Source organism: Macaca thibetana, chromosome 19 (assembly GCF_024542745.1).
Source record: "Macaca thibetana thibetana isolate TM-01 chromosome 19, ASM2454274v1, whole genome shotgun sequence".
Taxonomy (NCBI): Eukaryota; Metazoa; Chordata; class Mammalia; order Primates; family Cercopithecidae; genus Macaca; species Macaca thibetana.
This window is the reverse complement of record NC_065596.1, coordinates 44,897,082-44,922,017: the sequence shown is the minus strand read 5'-3', so window position 1 is coordinate 44,922,017 and position 24,936 is coordinate 44,897,082. Positions and strand designations below refer to the sequence as shown.

At 53.4% G+C, this 24,936-nt stretch overlaps 1 protein-coding gene across 1 annotated transcript; it reads left to right on the top strand.

Moving 5' to 3' along the window:
- Positions 1–643: 643 nt before the first annotated feature.
- Positions 644–24,936, top strand: NUMBL (NUMB like endocytic adaptor protein). Its single transcript, XM_050769016.1, is given in 11 exon segments — positions 644–883; positions 4,377–4,461; positions 6,782–6,921; positions 8,498–8,572; positions 8,664–8,738; positions 10,383–10,523; positions 13,717–13,906; positions 17,716–18,021; positions 21,366–21,488; positions 23,473–23,660; positions 23,663–24,936. Coding segments are annotated over 11 exon segments (1,839 nt in total). The 5' UTR covers positions 644–859; the 3' UTR covers positions 24,155–24,936.

Sequence of the window (24,936 nt, the reverse complement as noted above, 5' to 3'; positions counted from 1 at the left end):
ACAGTGCCTCTTGGCTGGAGGCTCCCTCCCCTCGCTCCCGGCAACCTCGCCTTTACTAATGGGCTCTAATGTCCCTGCCAGCTGCTTTGCCAAACCCACAGGATTGGCGTAGGGGGCGGCGGGGGCGCCGCAGCGGCCAGAACCGCGCCCTGGTCCCAGCCCGGCGCCCCCGTTCCCAAAGCCGAACCGATCGCGCACCAGGACGCCTTGGTCTGTTCACACCCCCTCCCCTTGCTTGCAAAAAGTGCCTCGTCACCGCTTCTGCCCGCCCCCGCCGGGCTGGGGAACCATGGGGTTAGCGGGAAGATTTGGGGGTGTGGGGCGGCAAGGCACCTCCAGAAGCAACTCTTCCGGACGCGGAGCTGGAGGGGATCTGAGGTCAGGGGTCACGGAGGGGAAGGGAGTCCAGGCCAGGATGGACCGGGGGAACGACTCGGCGATGTTCATTGGCATGCTCAGCCCGGGACTGGCCAATGGGCGTGGCGGGGCGGTGGCCGCGCCGGGGAAGGCGGGGTGGTGTCTGCGTGGGGGCGGGGTCTGCAGGCCAAGGGGCGGGGCAGGGCCCGCAAGGCGCCGGGGCGGGGCGGGGTCTTTCTGCATATACGGCAGGCGGCGGGCCAATGGGCGGGGCCGGGGCGGGGAGCCGAGGCCGAGGGACGCTTCCCCGCCCCCGGAACGGAATCCTCCCGGGAGCCGAGCAGGCTCGCGCGCGTGCATCCCGCACCATCCCCCGGCCCCGGGCCCTGGCCCGCGTCAGACCGAGCTGCCGCCGCCGCCACCGCAGCAGCAGCAGCAGCAGCAGCAGTCGGGGAGCCGGGCCCAGCCAGGGCCGCGGGAGGCGGGGGCGCCCGGGCCCTGGATGTCCCGCAGCGCGGCGGCCAGCGTGAGAAGGGCGGGAGAGGGGGGCTCGGGTCGGGGGCGGCGCCGCTGCTGATGTGGCGGAGGGTGGGAGGCGGCCGCGGCGCCCGGATGGAGAGAGGGTGCCAAGGCTGGAGAGGGTGGTCCTGGGTGGGGGTCCAGGAACAGGCCCAACAAGCCAAAGCCCAGGAGACCAGGGTCTTGGGCACAGACCCCTGGGCCATCTCTTGCCAAGGCCCTGGAAATAGGGATCCTGGACACAGACCTCCCACAAAATCAAGGACAGGGGTACAGAGATTCTAGGTACAACTCCTGGAACTAGATGGGGATGGAGATGGGGTCGGGGATACAGCCCCCGTATCAAACCAAGGCCTCCAGGAGGTGATTCCAGACACAATCCCTACCTCTCCCTGCCTAAGGGGGTCTCAGCACAACAACTCCCTAGGCACGGTCTCAAGGATGGGGTCACTGCGTACAGCTTTCCCACCACGCCAAGGCATGGGGGGACTCCAAGCACAGCCTGCCCCCAGGCCTCAGAGGCACCCTGGGCACAGCATCCCCCCAATCCTTGGGCGGTGTCCCAGGCACAGCCCCTTCTCAAAACAAGGTCCCGTGCCTGGGACTCTACCCCACCCCAGCCTGAATAAAATAAGGACAATTTCAGGCAACCCCCAATCCCTCCACCCCCTGGCTTGGTCAAGGGTCCCAGGGCACAGAACCCCTGGGCCACCCCCTTTGTCCCCAGGGCTGCCTAGCTGTCCAAGAGTGGCCCCACCCGCAGACAATGCACCGCCTCCCCCTCCCGGACCTGGCCCCTCAGGCTCCAGCATACAGGCTGGGCTGGGGGCGGCTCCCCAGGGACCGGGTGCAGCCCTGTCTGTCTGCAGCGTCTGCGGTGACGGTGACGGCGGCTTTGTGTGTGGTACCTGGGGGGAAGGGGGGAAGCAAGCAATGGGGAGGTGGCTAGGAGTGTGCCCTGTGTTTGTGTGGCTGTGGCTGTGTGTGTGTGTGTGTGCACGCGTACGCTGCGGCTGGTGACAGGAATCCTGTGTGTGTGCTTGTGGTGGTGTCTATGATTGTGTCTGTGTGTGACCCTAGTATTTGACTGTGTATGTGTGTGTGACAGCTGCTTACTATGCAGAATCCTGTACTTTTTAGTCTGACTGTGTTTGGAGGTGTGCATGGTTGTGACTGTGGTTGTCTGTGATTATGTCTTTTGTGACCCTGTTTGTATGCCTCAGTAACTATAACTGGGTATGTGACAGTATGTGTTGAGTCTGGGGGTGGGCATGCGTGTGACTGACAGGATGTGGGTGGAGTTGTGACTGTGTGTGTGAGTGGAGTTGTCTATGGCTCCATGTGCATGTGTGACCCTCCCAGTGACTGACAATGTTTATAGTTGTGTCTCTACCTGATTTTATACACATGAGTGACACACACCTGTCTGTGCAACTCTGCCGGTGTGACTGCCATTGTATCTGAAGTCACATTGTGTCTATGTGCCTGGGGTTGTGTGACAGTATTGTGTATGACAGTGGTTGCGTATGCAGAACCATGTCTGAGTGTGTGACTGGGGTTGTATTAATATAAATGACTGTATCTGGCTGTGTGTGTGATAATGAGTGATTATATGTATTTCTAGCCTTGTATGTGTGATTTGGGTTATGTATTTGACTAGGTGTCTGAAACCCTGGCTATTTAAAAGGATTATTTGTGTGTGACTAAAGCTATGGATGTGTCTCCGTATTGGTGCCAGGAAATTATGTTTGTAGGGGTGTTTATGTGACTGTGGCTTCCATATGACTGTGTATGACCTGCATGTCTGTGACCCTGGGTGACTATAGATGTTTGTGTCTATGTCATCACCTGTAAGAGTTTGGGGTCTGTAGTTGCGTGCCTGTTTTTGTCTCTGTGTGTATGTGCTGGACTACCTGTGTTTGAATGTATGATTTGGTGATGAGATTGGCCCCTGACTGTGCACATGGCTCCATCAGGACCTGTGTCTTCTGTGTAAACCCAACTATAAATGCCACGTCCTGGTCACTGCATTTCTGTGCCTACGCTGGACTGTGTACTTGTGACGTGGGAAACTAAAACTGTGCGCTTTTGTCTCTATGTGTGAGACATGTGTATAGGTGGGGCTTATGACTTTGTGCACCTGTCCACACGGGGCTGTGATTCTGTGTGGCCACATACTTGTCTGTGTGACTTGTGTGCCTGCATGAAAAAAGGCTATATGTTTCACTGTGTTGGAGTGACATGGTACAGCTGTGTATGGGACACTGGGTGACGGGATTATGACCATGATAGGTGGCTGGGTCATGTGGACATTGATGCTGTGGCCATGTCTACAGGACCACCATGGCTGTGTCTTGAGGGTGGCCATTCTTGGGGATAGTTGTTTGTGGGTGGTTGCGTGCTGTGGCCATCACTACCTCCGTGTGTGGTTGTGTATAGAGGACTGTCCCTATGAGTATGGCTGTCACAGTAGACTGTGTGACTGATGCTGTGACCAGATGTGAGCACCTATGACTGGGTATGTGTGATCATGTGACAGTGTGTGACCAAAAACAGAGTGTTGGTGTGACTGGTCTGGTTGAGGCTGCATGTCCACGTGCAGCTGTGCCTGCGTGTGGTCTCCGTGGGACCAAATGTGTGCCTGTCCGTGTGCATCTGTGACCAGATGTCAGTGTGCAGCAGTGGAGACACATGTGACAAGTGTGTATAGCTGCGATTGTGTTGTGTGGGACTGGGTCACCAAATGGGTGAACTCTGGGTGTGATTCTATCTGGGTGGGCCTGTGACATCAGTATCTTGGACGGGTGCCTGAGGAAACATAGCTGTCACTGGGTGTGGCCGTGCATGTGCGGCTCTAGTGGGTGTGTCTGGGCCCCGTTATTTGTATATGGCTGAGAATGTGGATGGAAGTGACCAGATTTCAGTGGGTGGTGTGAGCAGGTGTCTGTGGTGGGGACTAAGTGGGCTGGGACGTGCTACATGTATGTGGACAGATGTCTGTAGTAGAGACTATGTGTGTCTGAACATGAATATGTGGCCAGATGTTTACGGTGGCAGCTTTCTGGGGTTGTGACTGTTTCTGTGTATCTGCGATCTAAGGTATGTAGCTGTGATTGCATCTCTGTGTAACCAAGTATATAGGGCTGTTGCCGGATGCTAGGGACACCTGTAGATACATGGATACATACAGCTGGCTGCATACGTGTATAGCCCTGGACATGCATCTAGAGGGCAAGGCCACTCTCATAGCATTCCCTTGGGCAGTGAGGCTCTCCTGAGGCCAGCACATCCCCAACATATGCCCCCCAAACATACCTACTTCTTCCTGGGCCCTTGGAACCAGGTGGCTGATCTCCCTGGTAACAGTTGCTAGGACAACTAGGACTGTCATCAGGGAGCCCAAGATGGAGGGGGCTGACTGAAGTCCAAGTTGGGGTGAGGTATCGGACTGAGCCCCACCCCAGACAAACTTCTCACCTTGTCCTCCCCTACTCGGGCAGGGCGGACCCCGGAGGCCTGAGCGGCACCTGCCCCCAGCCCCGTGTGGGGCCCCGGGGCCCCCAGAAACCTGCAGGACGGATCCAGGTGAGTGACCAGCCTGGGACACGGCAGGGCTGAATGGGTATGTGGTCTTGCCTAGCATGACCAGAGGAGCTGTCCCTGCGATCACATGGGCTTAATCACATTCATGAGTGGACCCCCTCAGGCATCTTCCTCAGCGACTGCCAGAGTCCCACTCATGCACAGACCCACACCCTGACACCCTTACAGCCTCAAGTGCAGGGCCACACTCAGACACTCACATCTGTAGACATACAGTTAGACACACACACACAAACACAGATCTCTTTCAGATCACACACACTTGCTAATGCAGTAACACACTTGAACACGTGCTTAAGTAAATGTTCATCACACTAATACACAAACATATATACACATACATAGACACACAGACACATTCCCAGACAACACCCAGATTCACAGGTGACCACAGACGCTCGCTGGATACAGACTCTGAGATACATACTCTCAAGAGACACACTGTTGGCTGGGCGCGGTGGCTCAACGCCTATAATCCCAGCACTTTGGGAGGCTGAGGTGGGCAGATCACCTGAGGTCGGGAGTTCGAGACCAGCCGGACAACATGGAGAAACTCCGTCTCTATTAAAAATACAAAATTATCCAGGGGTGGTGGCGCATGCCTGTAATCCCAGCTACTCGGGAGGCTGAGGCAGGAGAATCGCTTGAACGCGGGAGGCAGAGGTTGCTGTGAGCCGAGATCGCGCCATTGCACTCCAGCCTCCATTCCCAACAAGAGCAAAACTCTGTCTCAAAAAAAAAAAAAAAAAAGACCTACTCTTGCAGAGTCTGACAACACACACAGACCCACATTTCTACAGATGACAGCCACACTTTCACAGACAGCACCCGCGGGCCCAGGCTCTCACAGGGAGCTACGGTTGTGCACAAACACGCACAAACACAGTCTCACAAAGAGCACCCAGCACTCTCTCAGGCAACAGTCGCACCCTTAAAAATAACCCTCATGAACACAGTCTCGCTAAAGACAACCTCATGTTCTCACACACCCTAACAGATGCACCACTGCACACAGATACAACCTCTGCGCAATACCCATGCACCCACACTCTAAGATGACAGCCACAGCCACAGCCACACAGGCTCGCCGCCAACAGCTGCACTCTTGGACACAGACAGTCTCGTGGGTCCCTCAGACGCACTCTCAGAGGCAGTATCATCACAGACTCACAGACAATAGCCACACCTTCACACAGAGACATAGCTACATGGATAACAGCCATGGGCACACCCTTTGAAAGACGACAGCCTCATGCTCAACACAGACACACCCTCCCTCACAGGCAACAGGCACTGAGCCACAAGTTCTCATAGACAACAACGGCACTCTCGGATATAGACGGCAGACACACACAAGCACTCTCAGACATCGATGCCCTTCAGCAACAACCTTCAGGGACTCAGACCCGCAGACAACAACCACACTTTTGGATGCATCCCTCACAGACAGCACTCACAGATGCACACTATCATACACCATTCTCAGACATGCATTCTTCCAAACAGCCTTCAGAAACACTCAGAGACATTACTTGCATGCTCAGATACAGATCCCCTCATAGCTTTCCAGAACATACCATTGCACACTTGCTTACACACACACGTCCCCCTCTGCTGTTGGTGCTCCCAGTCCTGGGACTGTCAGGATGGCTGATCAGTGAAGACTGTCCTAGTGGCTGCCACCTCCATGCCCACTCCACACACCCACAGCGCTGCCTCTGACAGTCGTGGGTGCAAGGCCCCAGAAGCCTTGCCTGGGGACTAGACACAGTTGTCACAGAATGGCTGCGTCTCAGAGTTCCAGAGGCAAGCCACCATCCCCCACACCCCATGCACCTGACTCCCGCACCTCTGACCCATGCAGTTCCCAACTCCTCTGCTGTCCTCTGATCACCCCACTGCCTGACTCTCATACCCCTAAAACCCCTGTGTGGCCCCTGACCCCTATGCCCTCCAACCCCCATGCCCTCCAACCCCCATGCCCTCCAACCCCCATGCCCTCCAACCCCCATGCCCTCCTATGTCTGACTTCCCACCCTTTGGATGCTCATGGCCTGGGAATGAGGAAGCATCCACCACACGGACAAGAAGCCCTCCAACGCCCTGAAACCTGTGCCCCATGCCCCCACCCCAGACCTCCCGCCCCTTAGCCCCGTGGTTCTGAATCCGCAGTGCCCAGTGCTCGCACTCCCCTGGCTTCTGTTGGCTCCTTTCCTCATGCTCCTTGAGCACTGGTCTCCCCGTTGAGCTCCATACCTTCTGACCCCCGCCCTTGATCCACATCACTGTCCTATGTCACCAGACGGGGCGGGCACCATGAACAAGTTACGGCAGAGCCTGCGGCGGAGGAAGCCAGCCTACGTGCCTGAGGCGTCGCGCCCGCACCAGTGGCAGGCGGACGAGGACGCAGTGCGGAAGGGCACGTGCAGCTTCCCGGTCAGGGTGAGTGGGCGGAGTGCGGCGGGGCGCGGCGGGGCGTGGACGGGGGTGCTGTGCTGTGCGCATGCACGGCCTGACTGGGACACGCGCTCAAGTCATTTGAAGTTGGTATTAAAAAGCATGAGGCCGGCCGGGCGCCGTGGCTTATGCCTGTAATCCCAGCACTTTGGGAGGCTGAGGCAGGTAGATCACCTGAGGTGAGGAGTTCGAGACCAGCCTGACCAATATGGTGAAACCCCATCTCTACTAAGAATACAAAACTTAGCTGGGCATGGTGCCATCTTGCCATCTCTACTAAAAATACAAAAATTAGCCGGGCGTGGTGCAGGGCGCCTGTAGCTACTGGGGAGGCTGAGACAGGAGAATCACTTGAACCCGGGAGGCAGAGGTTGCAGTGAGCCGAGATAGCACCACTGCACTCCAGCCTGGGCGACAGAGCAGACTCTGTCTAGGAAAAAAAAAAAAAAAAAGTGTGAAGTGTGGTGGCGGCTCACACCTGTAATTCCAGGACACTGGGAGGCTGTGGTGGGAGGATTGCTTGAGCCAAGGAGTTCAAGACCAGCCTGGGCAAACACAGAGAAACCCTGTCTCTACAAAAAATAGTCAGGCACAGTGGCACGCACCAGTAGTCCCAGCTATTCGCAAGGCTGAGGTGGGAGGCTCACTTGAGTCCAGGAAGGTCGAGGCTACAGTGAGCCTTAATTGTGCCGTTGCACTCCAGCCTAGGCAACAGAGTGATACCCAATCTTGAAAACAACCAACCAACCAAAACACGTTTTCTTGTACCAGCAAACTATCACCTGGAAACTATGATGTCATGTGTAGCATTTGCAAAGTGCTCTACCGTTAAGGGCGTTCTGGTTTAGCCATACCCTATACCTTTACATTCCTATGAGGGGGAGAGCAGGAATCATGGCATTGGACTGTGGAGCTCAGCCCCTTCCTGGCTGAGTGATGACTGACCATGGTCACAGCCCCTCCACTACCTTATGTTCCCTTCCCCCGGAAGCAGACTCTGAGTGTGAGGGCTTCATTTGGGAGGTTCAGGAAATGGTGTTGGGAGTGAGGAAAGTAAGGCAGTCAGTAAAGGGTGTGTTATTAAAACTGCAGCTGTGTGCAACTGAGCTTTCCTCTGGGAAACTCGAGGCAACAGTCATCCCACCTGCAGGTGAGGGAGTTGGGGCTCAGGTACCCTAACTCCCGTCAATCATTGCCGGGACTGGCCCAGGCTCTTTCTAGCTGCTTTAGGGTGGGCAGAGCAGCTTTGCATGGCCTGGGGCCAGTCCTCACGCACAGAGATGCAAATGGTGGCTCTCGGGAGGACCATGGTGCCAGGTTAGGGCCCAGGGATATAGCTAGATCTGAATCACTACTACATGCTGTGCTTCAGTTTCCCCATCTGCATGTCTAGACTAGGAATGGGGTGTCCACCTTGTAGAGTTGAGATGCAGAATAAATGATTGCATACACGTCATGCATGTGTTTAGAATATTGTCTGCTGCATGGCAGATGCTCAGTGGGCACGGAGAATGAGTGATTACTGTGCTGTTTCATATCCCTCCATTCCCTCCAACCCAAGTACCTGGGCCACGTGGAGGTGGAGGAGTCCCGGGGAATGCACGTGTGTGAAGACGCGGTGAAGAAGCTGAAGGCGGTGAGTGAGGGGGCTGGCACAAGGGAGGGGGCAAGGTCAGACAGGGAGAGGCACCCTGACCCGGCTCCTTTGTCCCCTTGCCTCTCCCCAGATGGGCCGAAAGTCCGTGAAGTCTGTCCTGTGGGTGTCAGCCGATGGGCTCCGAGTGGTGGATGACAAAACCAAGGTAGGAGGCCTGTGGGGGTGGACACCGGGGGGCCTGTCTGCTCACCCTGCTGGAATCAGAGCGGAGGACGCCTTCCCACCTCCTCTGCACATCCCTCCCTCAGGGACCTTCTAGACGATGCCGTGTGCTCCCTCAGTCATCATAACTCAGGAATAAATGCAGTGATTATTTGGGAACTGGCATAGGCTGTGGGTGAGAGAGACTGGAGCAGCTGCCTCAGCTCCGATCCCAGCTTAGGGCCCCTGGGCATGAGATTTAACCTCTCTGGGTCTCAGTTGTGTCATCTAAAAAATGGGGATTATAGGCCGGGAGCGGTGGCTCATGCCTGTAATCCCAGTACTTTGGGAGGCCAAGGAGGGAGGATCACCTGTGGTCAGGAGTTTAAGACCAGCCTGGCAATATGGTGAAACCTCATCTCTACTAAAAATACAAAAATTAGCCAGATGTGGTGGTGCACGCCTGTAATCCCAGCTACTTGGGAGGCTGAGGCAGGAGAATCGCTTGCACCCGAGAGGTGGAGGTTGCAGTGAGCTGAGATCATGCCATTGCACTCCAGCCTGGGCAACAACAGCGAAACTCCATCTCAAAAAAAAAGGAGTGGGGGTGGGATTATCATAGACCCTACCATTAAGTGAGAAAGCATATGCAAGTTGTTTGAAATGGTGCCTGGCTGGGAGGGCCCCTTGAAGCCAGGAGTTCAAGATCAGCCTGTGAAAAGGAGCAAGGTTCCATCTATACAAAATAATTTTTAATACAATTTTTAATGCGGGCTGGGCACGGTGGCTCATACCTACAATCCCAGCACTTTGGGAGGCTGAGGCGGGTAGATCACCTGAGGTCAGGAGTTCGAGACTAGCCTGACCAAGATGGTGAAACTCCACCTCTACTAAAAATACAAAAATTAGCCAGATGTAGTGATGCGTGCCTATAATCCCAGCTACTTGGGAGGCTGAGACGGGAGAATCGCTTGAACCCAGGAGGCAGAGGTTTCAGTAAGCCAAGATCACACCAATGCACTCTAGCCTGGGTGACAGAGCAAGACTTCTTCTGGGAAGAAAAAAATTATTTAATAGGGTCTGGTACATCGTACATAACTGCTCAGATCAATGAATGTTAGCTGTTAAGTGTTTGTTGTCACCCTGCCCAGCCAGAAGGAAGCACTATGAGGCCACGATCTAGGTATCTGTTTGCTCACCTTGAATCCCCTGTCCCCAGCCCAGAGACTGCCCTAGGAGGTGCCCAGGACATGCTGAGAGTTGGGTTAATGACAGAACAAGGCCACCACCTTTGCAAGGCAGTTTCCTCAGCCCAAAATACTGTTCCTTGACTTTTTTTCCCAGTTAATACCTGCTTCAGGAAGCCCTGTCTGACTAACCCCAAGCCGGCTTTTGCCACGCTGGCCCTGACCCCTCTGCCTGGGCCTCCGTCATCACATCCTGCCTGTACTCTGGGCTGCCCATCTCGTGATGGGTCTGATCTTCCCTCTGACCTGGGAGCCCTCTGCAGGCAGGGCACAGGGTGTCTCAGTGACTGCTGGGTCCCTACCCCGTTCAGGACGGGATTTCAGCAGACACGGAGAGAATGTTGAGTGAATACTCGAAAGACAGTTCACACTCTTCTCCTGGCCTCCCCGGCCCCTCCTAGGATCTTCTGGTCGACCAGACCATCGAAAAGGTCTCCTTTTGTGCTCCTGACCGCAACCTGGACAAGGCTTTCTCCTATATCTGCCGTGATGGGACCACCCGCCGCTGGATCTGCCACTGTTTTCTGGCACTCAAGGACTCCGTGAGTATTGCCACAGCTGGCCGGCTCTTCCCTCCCATGCCCTGGCATCCCAGCCCCACCCTGACAATCTTCCTCCATTCAGGCAGGTCACTCACCTCTGTGTGCCCAGTTTCCTCATCTGGAGAAGAGGGTATACTCAGTTCCCAATTTAGAGTATTCACGTGAGGGCCGGGTGCAGTGGCTCATACCTGTAATCCCAGCACTTTGGGATGCTGGGGCGGGTGGATTGCCTGAGCTCAGGCTTTCAAGACCACCCTGGACCACATGGTAAAATCCCATCTCCACTGAAATACAAAAAATTAGCCAGGTGTGGTGGTGCACACCTGTAGTCCTAGCTACTCAGGAGGCTGAGGCAGGAGAATCACTTGAGCCCAGGAGGTGGAGGTTGCAGTGAGCCAGAATTGCACCACTGCACTCCAGCTTGGGTGACAGAGTGAGACTCCATCTCAAAAAAAAAAAAAAAAAGAGTATTGGCTGGGCACGGTGGCTCAGTGGCTCACACCTGTAATCCCAGCACTTTGGGATTACAAAGTGCTGGGATTACAGGTGTGAGCCACCCCACCCGGCAATATTTTTAATTTAATTAATTTATTTAATGAGACAAGGTCTCTCTCTGTCACCCAGGCTGGCGTGCAGTGGTGCAGTCTCACCTCACTGCAACCTGGGTTCAAGTGATTCTCCCACCTCAGCTTCCTGAGTAGCTGGGACTACAGGCACATGCCACCATGCCCGGCTAATTTTCTGTATTTTTTGTAGAGACAGGGTTTCACCATGTTGCCCAGGCTTGTCTGGAACTCCTGGACTCAAGTGATCCACTCACCTTGGCCTCCCAAAGTGCTCGGATTACAGGCGTGAGCCGCTTGGATCAGTAGTTCATTACTTACTTTTTTTTTTTTTTTTTGAGACAGAGTGAGACTGGAGTACAGTGGCACGATCTTGGCTCACTGAAACCTCCACCTCCCGGGTTCAAGCAATTCTCTTGCCTCAGCCTCCATAGTAGCTGGGATTACAGGTGCCTGCCACCACGCCCGGCTAATTTTTGTATTTTTAGTAGAGACAGGGTTTCACCATGTTGGCCAGGCTGGTCTCAAACTCCTGGCCTCAAGTGATTCGCCTGCCTCAGCCTCCTAAAGTGCTGGGATTACAGGTGTGAGCCACTGTGCTTGGACCATCTGATACTTTTTGTAGGCATCGGACTACTTCCCGCTCCATATTTCAGCATGCACACCATTAAGTATAATTTGTATTTGTTTCCAGATTTTTTTTTTTTTTTTTTTTTTTTTTTTTTGAGACGAAGTCTCGCTCTGTCGCCCAGGCTGGAGTGCCGTGGCCGGATCTCAGCTCACTGCAAGCTCCACCTCCCGGGTTTATGCCATTCTCCTGCCTCAGCCTCTCGAGTAGCTGGGACTACAGGCGCCCGCCACCTCGCCCGGCTAGTTTTTTGTATTTTTTAGTAGAGACGGGGTTTCACCGTGTTAGCCAGGATGGTCTTGATCTCCTGACCTCGTGATCTGCCCGTCTCGGCCTCCCAAAGTGCTGGGATTACAGGCTTGAGCCACCGCGCCTGGCCCTCAGATTTTTTTTTTTTTTCCTTCAAAGCGAAAGATATAATTGTCTTAGTTCAGGCCGCTGTAACCAAATGGTGTAGACTGTGTGGCTTAAATGACAAACATTTGTTTCTTGCACTTCTAGAGGCTGGATGCCTGAGGTCAGGGTGTCAAATGGCTCATTTCTTGGTGAGGGCTCTTTTCCTGGTTTGCAGACGGATGCCTGCTTTCTGTATCTTCACCTGGCAAGGTGGAGGGGAGATCTCATGTCTTTTTCTCCTTTTTTTTTTTTTTTTTTTTTTTGAGACGGAGTCTCGCTCTGTCGCCCAGGCTGGAGTGCAGTGGCGCGATCTCGGCTCACTGCAAGCTCCACCTCCCGGGTTCACGCCATTCTCCCGCCTCAGCCTCCGAGTAGCTGGGACTACAGGCGCCCGCCACCACGCCCGGCTAGTTTTTTTTTTGTATTTTTAGTAGAGACGGGGTTTCACCATGTTAGCCAGGATGGTCTCGATCTCCTGACCTCGTGATCCACCCGCCTCGGCCTCCCAAAGTGCTGGGATTACAGGCTTGAGCCACCGCGCCCGGCCTTTTTCTCCTTTTTAAGGGCATTAATCCTGGCCAGGCATAGTGGCTTATGCCTGTAATCCCAACACTTTGGGAGGCGCAGGTGGGCAGATCACCTGAGGTCAGGAGTTCGAGTCCAGCCTCGCCAACATCGTGAAATCCCATCTCTACTAAAAATACAAAACTTAGCCGGGCGTGGTGGTGCATGCCTATACTCCCAGCTACTGGGAGGCTGAGGCAGGGGAATTGCTTGAAGCCGGGAGGTAGAGGTTGCAGTGAGCTGAGGTTGTGCCGCTGCACTCCAGCATGAGCGTCAGAGTGAGACCCTGTCCTAGAAAATAAATAAATAAGGGCACTAATTCCATCATGAGGATCCCACCTCATGATCTAACATAACTCTCATTGTCTCCCAAAGGCCTACACCCAAATACCAGCACATTGTGAATGAGGGCTTCAGTGTTTGAATTGGGAGAGAAACACACATTTAGTCCATAGCAATGCACAAGCCTTCAGTGTACAGTCAACGAATTTTGACAATTGCATACACCCATGTAACCAAACCCCTATCAATATCTAGAACATTGCCAGCACCCAATCATCCCTTCATACCCTTTCCAGTCATTCCCCACCCCATAGGAAACTACCACTATTCTGACTTTCTTTTTTTGAGACAGAATCTCGTTCTGTCACCCAAGCTGGAGTGCAGTGGTGCAATCATAGCTCCCTGCAGCCTTGACCTCCTGGGCTCAAGGGAACCTCCTGCCTTAGCCTCCCAAAGTGCTAGCATTACAGGAGAGAGCCACCACTCCTGGCCTGTTCTGACTTTTTTCACCATAGATTAGTTTTGTCTCTTCTGGAATTTCCGGTAAGTGGAGCCACACAACAGGCTCCTTGGTTTCTGGCTTCTCTCACTTGGAGCTGTCATTTCCAGCCCTTCCTTGTGGTGCAGATGAGCACTGAGGCCCAGAGAAGTGCAGGGACTCATCCAGCGCGATCCAGTACCTAGTGGCTGTAACCCAGTGCCCCTGGCCCCTGTCCGCCCTGCCCAGCACCTCTAACCCCCGCCCATCCTCTCCCCACAGGGCGAGAGGCTGAGCCACGCCGTGGGCTGTGCTTTTGCCGCCTGCCTGGAGCGAAAACAGCGACGGGAGAAGGAATGCGGGGTCACGGCCGCCTTCGATGCCAGCCGCACCAGCTTCGCCCGCGAGGGCTCCTTCCGCCTGTCTGGGGGTGGGCGGCCTGCTGAGCGAGAGGCCCCGGACAAGAAGAAAGGTGGGTGTTGCCCTGAGCACCAGCAGGGCACAGAGTGGGCACAGGGTACCCAAGGTCGGGGGGCGGGGGGCTTCAGAGGTACAGGGACTCAACAGTTTACAAAGCAGGGGATGCTTCAGGCCAGGCGCCATGGCTCACGCCTGTAATCCCAGCACTTTGAGAGGCCAAGGTGGGCAGATCACTTGAGATCAGAAGTTCGAGACCAGCCTGGGCAACATGGTGAAACCTCGTCTCTACTAAAAATACAAAAATTAACCGGGCATGGTGGCCTACACCTGTAATCCCAACTACTTGGGAGGCTGAGGCAGGAGGATTGCTGGAACCCTGGAGGTGGAGGTTGCAGTGAGCCGAGATCACACCACTGCACTCCGGTCTGGGCAGTAGAGTAAGACTCTGTCTTTTTTTGAGACAGAGTCTTGCTCTGTCACCCAGGCTGGAGTGCAAGGGTGCGATCTTGGCTCACTGCAATCTCCACCTCCTGGGTTCAAGCAATTCTCCTGGCTCAGCCTCTCGAGTAGCCAGGATTACAGGCATGGCTAATTTTTGTATTTTTATTAGAGACAGGGTTTCCCCATGTTGGCCAGGCTGGTCTCAAACTCCTGACCTCAGGTGATCCACCTGCCTCGGCCTCCCAAAGTGCTGGGATTACAGGCGTGAGCCATGGCGCCTGGCCTTCTCAGGACTTTCCAATCTGTGTATCAAGACCTGTGAAGCCAATTTGCTGTACTGTAGCTGGCATTTTTTGTTTTGTTTTCTGAGTTGAGGTCTAATTCTGTTGCCCAGGCTGGAGTGCAGTGGCGTGATCACAGCTCCCTGCAGCCTCAAACTCCTGGGCTCAGGTAATTCTCCTGCCTCAGCCTCCAGGTAGCTGGGAATATGGGCACGTACCACAGCATCTGGCTAGTTTTATTTTTAGTTTTTGTAGAACTGGGATCTTGCTGTGTTTCCCAGGCTGGTCTCAAACTCCTGGCCTCAAATGATCCTCCCACCTCAGCCTCCCAAAGCACTGGTGTTATAGGTATGGACAACTGGGCCCAGCCCATGTGGCTGGCATTTTAAAAAATGAAATCAACCTGGGCAACATAGGGAAACCCTGTCTCTACAAATCATTAAAAAATTAGCCAGGCATGGTGGTGCAGCCTGTGGTCCCAGCTACTCAGGAGGCTGAGGCAGGAGGATCACCTGGGCCCAGGAGGTAGAGGCTGCAGACAGCTGCGATTGTGCCACCACACTCAAACCTGGGTGACAGACAGAGTGAGACCCTGTCTCAAAAAAAAAAAAAATGAGGCTGGGTGCGGTGGCTCAAGCCTGTAATCCCAGCACTTTGGGAGGCCGAGACGGGCAGATCACGAGGTCAGGAGATCGAGACCATCCTAACATGGGCTAACATGGTGAAACCCCGTCTCTACTAAAAAATACAAAAAACTAGCCAGGCGAGGTGGCGGGCACCTGTAGTCCCAGCTACTCGGGAGGCTGAGGCAGGAGAATGGCATAAACCCGGGAGGCGGAGTTTGCAGTGAGCCGAGATCCGGCCACTGCACTCCAGCCTGGGCGACAGAGCAAGACTCTGTCTCAAAAAAAAAAAAAAAAAAAAGAATTTAAAAACAATGAAGTAGAGAATCATAGAAAATATCAGAGTATATTGAATGGCATAAGGGTTAAATATAATTTAATGATACTTTTATTTGAGTGTGAGAGTGTGTGTGTGTGTGTGTGTGTGTGTGCGCGCGCGTGTGCATGTAAGAGGCTACCATATAAAAGATACCTCTTACTCTGGATTGCCATCAAGAAAGTTTGAAACATACTTGGTAAAACTAACTTTCTAGGTAAATGGTTACTTTGTAAGTTCTAAAACTGTGTGTGTGTGTGTGTGTGTGTGTGTATGTGTGTGTATGTTTAAATTATAATTGTATGTATGTCCTGAGTCACCATATAATTTAATTAATTTATCTATTTATTTTTTACTGTGAATTCTAGTTTACGTTTTTTGGGAAAACACTACTAAAATTTACAAAGAATTTACCATTGGAAACTGATCCTGATTAAGGGAGACGAATGAGATTTGACAGGTATTAATAGGTGCAAGATGTGATCCTGAATTGGATCCTGGATTGTAAGGGGAAAAAAAAGAACATCTTTTTTTTGAGACAGAGTCTCTCTCTGGCACCCAGGCTGGAGTGCAGTGTCGCCATCTCAGCTCACTGCAACCTCCGCCTCCTGGTTTCAAGCAGTTCGTATGCCTCAGCCTCCTGAGTAGCTGGGATTACAGGTGCCCACCACCACACCCAGCTAAGTTTGTTTGTTTTATTTTTCTTTTTTGGAGACAGAGTCTCGCTCTGTTGCCCAGGCGGGAGTGCAATGGTGTGATCTTGGCTCACTGCAACCTCTGCCTCTCGGGTTCAAGCAATTCTCCTGCCTCAGCTTCTGGAGTAGCTGTAATCCCAGGCATGTGCCACTACACCCAACTAATCTTTTTTTGTATTTTTAGTAGAGATGGTATTTCACCATGTTGGCAAGGCTGGTCTTGAACTCCTGGCCTCAAGTGATCCTCCCACCTCGGCCTCTCAAAGTGCTGGGATTATAGGCATGAGCCACTGTGTCCAGGCATGCTTTTGTTGGATTCCAAAACATTTAACATTCACCACCTAAACTGACCCTCTCGGAGGCTTGGGAAGTAGCATGAGATGTTTATCCCAGGTTTCTAGTTGGCAAACTGGAGCCCAGAGAGGGGAGGGGACTTACTGAGGTCACACAGTGAGTGGGGGCAGAGGTGGTTTCCTGGTTCCAACCTGTCCTGGGCTGTTTCCACTACCCTGGGCCAGACCTGCATGGGTGCCCCATTGTGTCACGATGGGAGAAGCAGCACTGGGCGACATCCTTCTGGGAGGGTCTCTCTGGGCCCGAGTTTAATCTCCATGGTATTCAGGCCGCAGCTCGGGGAGGCCCTGGTAGGAGGGTAGGTGTGTGTCCATAGTTTGGCAGGGGTGAGGGGAGCCCTGCCCTTGAAGAGCCTGCCTCTCCTGCTGAGTAGGGAGGTCAGGCTTCCTCCCAGAGGACAGAGAACAGTCTCAGAGTGGAGGGAGCCAGGCTGAGAGACCAGAACAATCTGGAAAGCTTCTCAGAGGATGAAGCATCCAAGCCATGTCTAGAATGACTGGAGGAAGGGAGGAGCTCCTTGAGGTGGGAAGAAGGCTGGGAGGTGGGAGACAGAGGGGAACAGACAGTGACAGAGAAAGACATGATACAGAGAGCGAGGCCAGAGGGAGACAGGGTGGGCAGTCATTTGGAGCATGGGCTCCAGAGTCAGTCTGTCCTTTCCTAGCAGTGTCATTTGGAGCATATCACACTGGGCCTTTGCTGGGTCTCAGTTTCCACATCTGTAAAATGAGGATCGTATCAACCCCATGCGTAGTCGTGTGGATTGAATGAGTTAATACTTGCAAAGCATCTGGAACAATGCCTCATACGTTATTCCGGCACCAAATAAGTGTTTGTTAAATGATCGGAAAGGGAGATAGAGGGTCTCCGAGGGAAGAATGGTGAGAGCAGCAGGGCAAGACAGAAAGGGGCAGGAAGCTGGCGAGACACAGAGGGTGAGCCTGGGGGACGGTTTTCCAAGGACCTCCTGGGGAAGGGGATCTTGACTTGGGTGGGAGTGAGGGATATCTCAAGGCTTTGACTAGCTTGTCGTACGGGCAGGACTCACTGACAAGGAAGGCAGCCTTGGAGAATGACCCAGAGAACCAGGCGGGAGAGGCCTTGAATGCCATGGTGAGATACCTAACCATCCATCTCCCCCATGTCTCCAGCAGAGGCAGCAGCTGCCCCCACTGTGGCTCCTGGCCCTGCCCAGCCTGGGCACGTGTCCCCAACACCAGCCACCACATCCCCTGGTGAGAAGGGTGAGGCAGGCACCCCCGTGGCTGCAGGCACCACTGCGGCCGCCATCCCCCGGCGCCATGCCCCCCTGGAGCAGTTGGTTCGCCAGGGCTCCTTCCGTGGGTTCCCAGCACTCAGCCAGAAGAACTCACCTTTCAAACGGCAGCTGAGCCTACGACTGAATGAGCTGCCATCCACGCTGCAGCGCCGCACTGACTTCCAGGTGAAGGGCACAGGTGAGCCCTGGGCCCAGTGGGAAAGGGCACTGGAATCAATTGGCACTATCTGATGTGGGCAAGGGATAGAGGCGAGATGGTTCACACTGTGATTGATTTGCACTGTCTGCCATGGGCAAAGGAGAGAGAGGTGGAACATGTCATGATCGATTAGCAGTGGGCAAGGGAGAGGAAGGAGACAGCACAAATCAGGATTGATAAACCATGTCTGCTCTGAGTAAGGGATAGCAGAAAGGCCTCACAAGTTATGATCAATTAGCAATGTCTGGTGTGGTTAAGGAAAAGGAGAAAGATGACGCACGTCATGATTAGTTAGTAAAGTCCACTATGGACAAAGAAGTCGGGCATGGATAAGGAAGTTTGCCATGGGCCAGGGAAAGAAGAGAAGCAACACTGTTGGCCTGTTTTTGCTCAGAAATAGACTGAAGCACTGTAAGTTAATGCGTGCTCTCTCCCTCCAAGCATTTGCCTATGAAATCTGGCTAGGTGAAGGATACAGGTATTCCTCAGGCTCTAAGGAAAGGAGGATTGCGATGGATTAGCAATGTCTGCCTAGGGCAGAGAGCATCAAGGGATGGCAAAAAAGGCATCACAAATCATGATCAATTAGCAATGTCTGCTGTGGTTAAGGAAAACAAGAAGGATGGTGCACATCATGATTGGTTAGCAATCATGATCTCCTTACAGTGTGTGTCATGGGCAAGGGAGAAGAGAGAGTAGGAAGAGTGTTATGTTTTTACCCAAAGGGGAGACTCCCAGAATTGGTCAGTAGAAACATGACATGCAGGGCACCAGTGAGCTCAGAGATCCCAGGGGTCAGGGGGCATAGTGATGGATCAGGGATATTTGTTGTGGGCACAGAGTTGAGCAGAGGCAGTACCCATCACGAAAAGGAGCAGCACATCATAATTGATTGGCATTGTCTGCCATGGCTGGTGATAGGAGAGAGGAGATATAAAGGTCGTGTTTTACTTGGAGGGAAGATGGAGTTACAAGGATCTGTTTCTTCTAGCACTTGGTCAGGGGAGCCATGAAGTCTGGACAGGTGATGGGTAAGGTGAGCAAAGAGCTCCGTGGAGGAAAAAATCGTGTTTGATTACTAATGTCTGCCGTGGGCCAGGGAAAGGAGACAGGTGGTATACATCATGATCTAAAAGCGATGTCCAGCCAGGTGCAGTGGCTCATGCTTGTAGTCCCAGGACTTTGGGAGGCCAAGGCAGGCAGATCACTTGAGCCCAAGAGGGGTTCAAGGATCCCTTGAGGCAGATGACTTGGCTAAACCCTGTCTCTACAAAAAAATACAAAAACTAGTCTAGTGTGGTCGCGCATGCCTGTAGTCTTAGCTACTCAGGAGGCTGAGAAAGGAGAATTGCTTGAGCCCAGCAGATTGAGGCTGCAGTGAGCTCAGATTGCACCACTTCACTCTAGCCTGGGCAACAGAGTGAGATCCTGTCTCAAAAAAAAAAAAAAAAAAAAATTGAGAACAATGTCTGCCATGGGAAAGGAAGAAGATAGAAGTGGCATGCCACTGAGTTTTGCCTGAGGGAGGCAGGCAGAAGGGCTGTCTTCCCCACCAGCAGCCAGTGAAGCCATGTGGTCTGGCCCACACTCTTGTTCCTGGATGCCAAATCTGCATCGCCTACCCATTATGGCCTTGGGGATTGGTGTGGGAGGGTGTTGAGCTGTATCCAGGAGGCTGGGCTGCTCCAAAAGGTAACCGGTGAGCAGGTGCCCACCCTTGTTGAGAGTGACGCACACTCACTCCATGCCTGCAGCACTCCTGGGCCATCACACACCCTCACATTTGCTGTCCTTACGCAGCCTGACATCAGGCACACTCCCCAGGCTGTCACACGTGCTCCTGAGAGGTGGCAGGAGCTCCAGGCTTTATTTAGAAGCCTCACACTCCTGTGGCCAGCTGCACGCTCACTTGGATGTGACATGCCACACAGAAATTTCACATACATAGACATCGTACCCTCACACACATGTCACACATGCTCAGAAGTCACAAACTCAGAGTCAGGTATACTCTCAAGTCACGCACACTCCAAAATCACAGAGTCAGAAGTCACACATGGCCAGACGTGGTGACTCATACCTGTAATCCCAACACTTTGGGAGGCCAAGGAGGGAGGATCACTTGAGCTCAGGAGTTTGAGACCAGCCTGGGCAGCACAGCAAGATCTCATCTCTACAAAAAAATTTTAAAAATTAACCTTTATTGTTAACCAGGTGCAGTGGCATGCACCTGTAGTCACAGCTACTCAGGAAGATTGCTTGAGCCTGGGAGGCAGAGGTTGCAGGGAGCCAAGATTGTGCCACTACACTCCAGCCTGGGCAACAGAATGAGACCCTGTGTCAAAAATAAATAAATATTTTTTAAAAAGAAACACACTCAGATTTACACACCTTCACAGATCACACACCCAGATTTATGCAAACTCCAAAGCCACATGTGCAGATTCATGCACACCTGCAAACACACTCGTACATCACACGGCAGATGCACTCACACCTGGGGGTCACGCATCAGGACGCCACACACCTGGACTCCAGTCACCCTCAGATGCCACAACCTCAGAAGCTGCATGCCTGTTTGGATGAATATGCACAATCATTGTTGACATTGGCTGTCCCACCTGGGCGCCCCCACAGCACACCTGCAGACACCTACGGCCAGTTCTGATGTTCACTGGAGCATCTGCATGACCCCTTGGAGACAGCCATTGGCTAAAATGTCACAGACATGTGTCACACACCACACATGGCAGTCCTTAATTGTTTATTTGGATGGTACCTGTGCTCATCCCAAGCCCTCGCGGGGCCGCCATGCCTGCTCAGTGTCTCCTGCCTTGCTGGCACAGGCACATCTCTGCTCTCATGATGTTTGCCATAGGTCAGGCTGGGTGGGGTGGACAGGGCCCCACTTCTCTGCCCAAAGCTGGACAAATGATCCCCAGCCAGTGAGCGGCCATGCCACAATCCATTCAGACTGGGCCCATGTCCTTGCCATGCACATGGTTGGGCATATTTTTAAACTAATATATGTTGCTAAATGTTTTAGACATCTCTTCTGGTTTGTGGCCGCACACAAATCTTGAGGTCCTTGGTTTGGGGTCCCTGTTACTGTCAACCATCAAATGTCACACAGTAAGTTGATCGTTCTGCCATTCAGATGTGACACACACGTGTGCAGTTATTTGGCGGTCATGGCCACTTAGTTACTACAGCAGGAAAGGATACAGGTCACAAGAGAGGGCCACCAAGGGCGTGGGATAAAGGGTGGGGCTGCGGCAGGGCCTGGGCCTGTTTGCTGACCTCCGTCCTGCCCTGCTTCCCAGTGCCTGAGATGGAGCCTCCTGGCGCCAGCGACAGTGACAGCATCAACGCTCTGTGCACACAGATCAGTTCATCTTTTGCCAGTGCTGGAGCACCAGCACCAGGGCCACCACCTGCCACAACAGGTAAAGCCAGGCTTTCTACTGGGCAGACACCCTGCATGTCCTTCCTGTACCCCCTCCTCTATCCAGGGCTACCCAGACACTCCAGGGGTCTTGGGATCCTACAGGCTTAGAATCATGGATCACCTCAGAGCCAGGGGATCATCCTAGAACCATGGATCATCTTAGAGCCATGGGATTACGTGAGAATCATGTGATTATTTTAGAACCATGGACCATCTTAGAGCCAGGGGATCATCCTAGGTCCGTGGATCATCTTAGAGTCATGGGATTACCTCAGAATCATGCAATCACCTTAGAACCAGAGATCATCTTAGAGCTATGGGATTACCTGAGAATCACGCGATCACTTTAGAACCATGGATCATCTTAGAGTCAGGGGATTATCCTAGATCCATGGATCATCTTAGAGCCATGGGATTACCTCAGAATCGTGTGATCACCTTAGACCCAGGGATCATCTTAGAGCCAGGGGATCAGCCTAGAACCATGGGATTATCTGAGAATCATGTGATCATCTTAGAGCCATGGATCATCTCAGAGCCCTTGATCATTTTAGAGCTATGGAATCCCTGTAGAACCATGGGATCCCCTTAGAACCATGGATCATCTTAGAGTCAGGGGATTATCCTAGATCCATGGATCATCTTAGAGCCATGGGATTACCTCAGAATCGTGTGATCACCTTAGACCCAGGGATCATCTTAGAGCCAGGGGATCAGCCTAGAACCATGGGATTATCTGAGAATCATGTGATCATCTTAGAGCCATGGATCATCTCAGAGCCCTTGATCATTTTAGAGCTATGGAATCCCTGTAGAACCATGGGATCCCCTTAGAACCAAGGGATCATCCTAGAACTATGGATCATCTTAGAGCCATAGGATCACCTTAGAAACACAGATCATCTTAGAGCCAGAGGATCATCCTAGAACCATGGATCATCTTAGAGCCATGGGATTAGCTGAGAATCAAGTGATCACCTTAGAACCGTGATTTATCTTAGAGATACGGGATCATCTTAGAGCCATGGGGTCATCTCAGAGGCATGGGCTCATCCTAGAATCTTGGGATCACCTTAGAGCTCAGAGATCGTTTTGGAACCATGGAATCCTTGAGAACCGTGTATCATCTTAGAGCCATGGGCTTATCCTAGAACCACAGGAGCACCTTAGAGTCTCAAACGCTGTAAATGTAGAATTCGAGAATCTTAGAAAGCCCCACCCTAAACTGTCAGACCTTACTATGTTAGGATAATATTATACATGTGGAGAAAGATCCATGCAATCTTAGAATCTTAACTCCTAAAACAATACATTCTGAAAGTATTAGAGAATCAAGGGTGATATTCAAAATAGTGAATACCAGCTGGGTGTGGTGGCTCATGCCTGTAATCCTAGTACTTTGGGTGGCCGAGGTGGGGGGATCACTTGAGATAGGAGTTTGAGTCCAGCCTGGGCAACATGTTGAAACCTCGCCTCTACTAAACATACAAAAAATCAGCTGGGTGTGATGGTGCGCGCCTGTAATCCCAGCTACTCAGGAGGCTGAGGCACGAGAATTGCTTGAACCTGGGAGGCGGCGGTTGCAGTGAGCCGAGATAGGGCCACTGCATCCCAGCCTGGGCAACAGAGTGAAACTCTCTCAAAACAGACAAACAAAACAAAATAGTGAATCCCAGGTTTGGCACTGACCAGTCAGAAGGGCAGTGGAGCTAGGAGGATGTCAGTCCTACTTAGACTTTCCCATCATAGGACCTTAGAAGCTCAGAATTGTATGTTCTTAGCACTCCAGAGCCATTATGTGGTCCAGAATGGTGAAGTCACCTGCCTGAAGTCAGCAAGCTAGGGAGGTGCAGAGCTGGGATTCAGAGGCAGGCGGTCTGGCTCCAGAGTCTGTGCTCTGATCCCCACACCATGCCAGTTCCCAGCCTGAGGTTCTTCTGCTGAAGCCCTTGCCCCCTCACCTATCCCTCTCCTCTCTCCAGGGACTTCTGCCTGGGGTGAGCCCTCCGTGCCCCCTGCAGCTGCCTTCCAGCCCGGGCACAAGCGGACACCTTCAGAGGCTGAGCGATGGCTGGAGGAGGTGTCACAGGTGGCCAAGGCCCAGCAGCAGCAGCAGCAACAGCAGCAGCAGCAGCAGCAACAGCAGCAGCAGCAGCAGCAGCAGCAGCAAAAACAGTGTCTGTGGCCCCGGTGCCCACCATGCCTCCTGCCTTGCAGCCTTTCCCTGCCCCTGTGGGGCCCTTTGACGCGGCATCTGCCCAAGTGGCCGTGTTCCTGCCACCCCCGCACATGCAGCCCCCTTTTGTGCCCACCTACCCAGGCTTGGGCTACCCACCGATGCCCCGGGTGCCTGTGGTGGGCATCACACCCTCACAGATGGTGGCCAATGCCTTCTGCTCAGCCGCCCAGCTCCAGCCTCAGCCCGCCACCCTGCTTGGGAAAGCTGGGGCCTTCCCACCCCCTGCCATACCCAGTGCCCCTGGGAGCCAGGCCCGCCCTCGCCCCAATGGGGCCCCCTGGCCCCCGGAGCCAGCGCCTGCCCCAGCTCCAGAGTTGGACCCCTTTGAGGCCCAGTGGGCGGCATTAGAAGGCAAACCCACTGTGGAGAAACCCTCCAACCCCTTTTCTGGTGACCTGCAGAAGACATTCGAGATTGAACTGTAGCCCGAGCCGCCCCGCCCACTCCATCATCTCCAGGCGCCCCACGCCTGGGGGTGGAGGCACAACCTCTCCCCTAACCCTGCTCTCTGGGGCTGCGCCCCTCAGCACCCTCTCAACACCCCCCTCTCTCAACCACCCCAACAACCACTACAGAACCAACATTGTGACACCCAGGTTGGAACAGGATGGAATTCAGGGATGGACCCAGCCTGGCTAAGGGAACCATTTCACTGCCGGACTTAGGCTGGCGATGCCCCCTTCCCCCACCCCAGACACAGGGGTTGGCCACAATCCCACTGAATGCCCTTGGTTCACGCTCCATTTCCCAGTTTCTGTTGACCTCCCACCTTCCAGTGTTGGACAGGATGGGGGGGGACACTTGCTTAGGGGCTCTCCTGGGCCCCACACCAGTGCCCACCCCAAATCTGGTCGTCTCCTCCCCCCATACACAGCACAAGCTAAGGGCTGCCCTCTGCCCACACGCTGCGTTCACTGCCAATGCTGTAGTCACCCCCATCGCCCTCCAGCTCTGGGGCCCATGTGTTCCTTGGGCCAAGGTCTCATGGGGGCTGGGGCCAAGTTGGGGGCCCAGGAGGCGGGGAGGGGGGAGGAGGAGAAGATGCGCAGTTACCTCATGTCTGTGCCCGCTGGGGAGGGGTCCGGGAAGAAGGGGAAGGGGTGCCTGGCGGGTACTTTTCTATCTTTTATTTCCAGATTTTTTTTGTATCTAAACTTGAAGATTTGTATTATACAAGGACAGCCAATAAAGGAAGAATATAATGGTG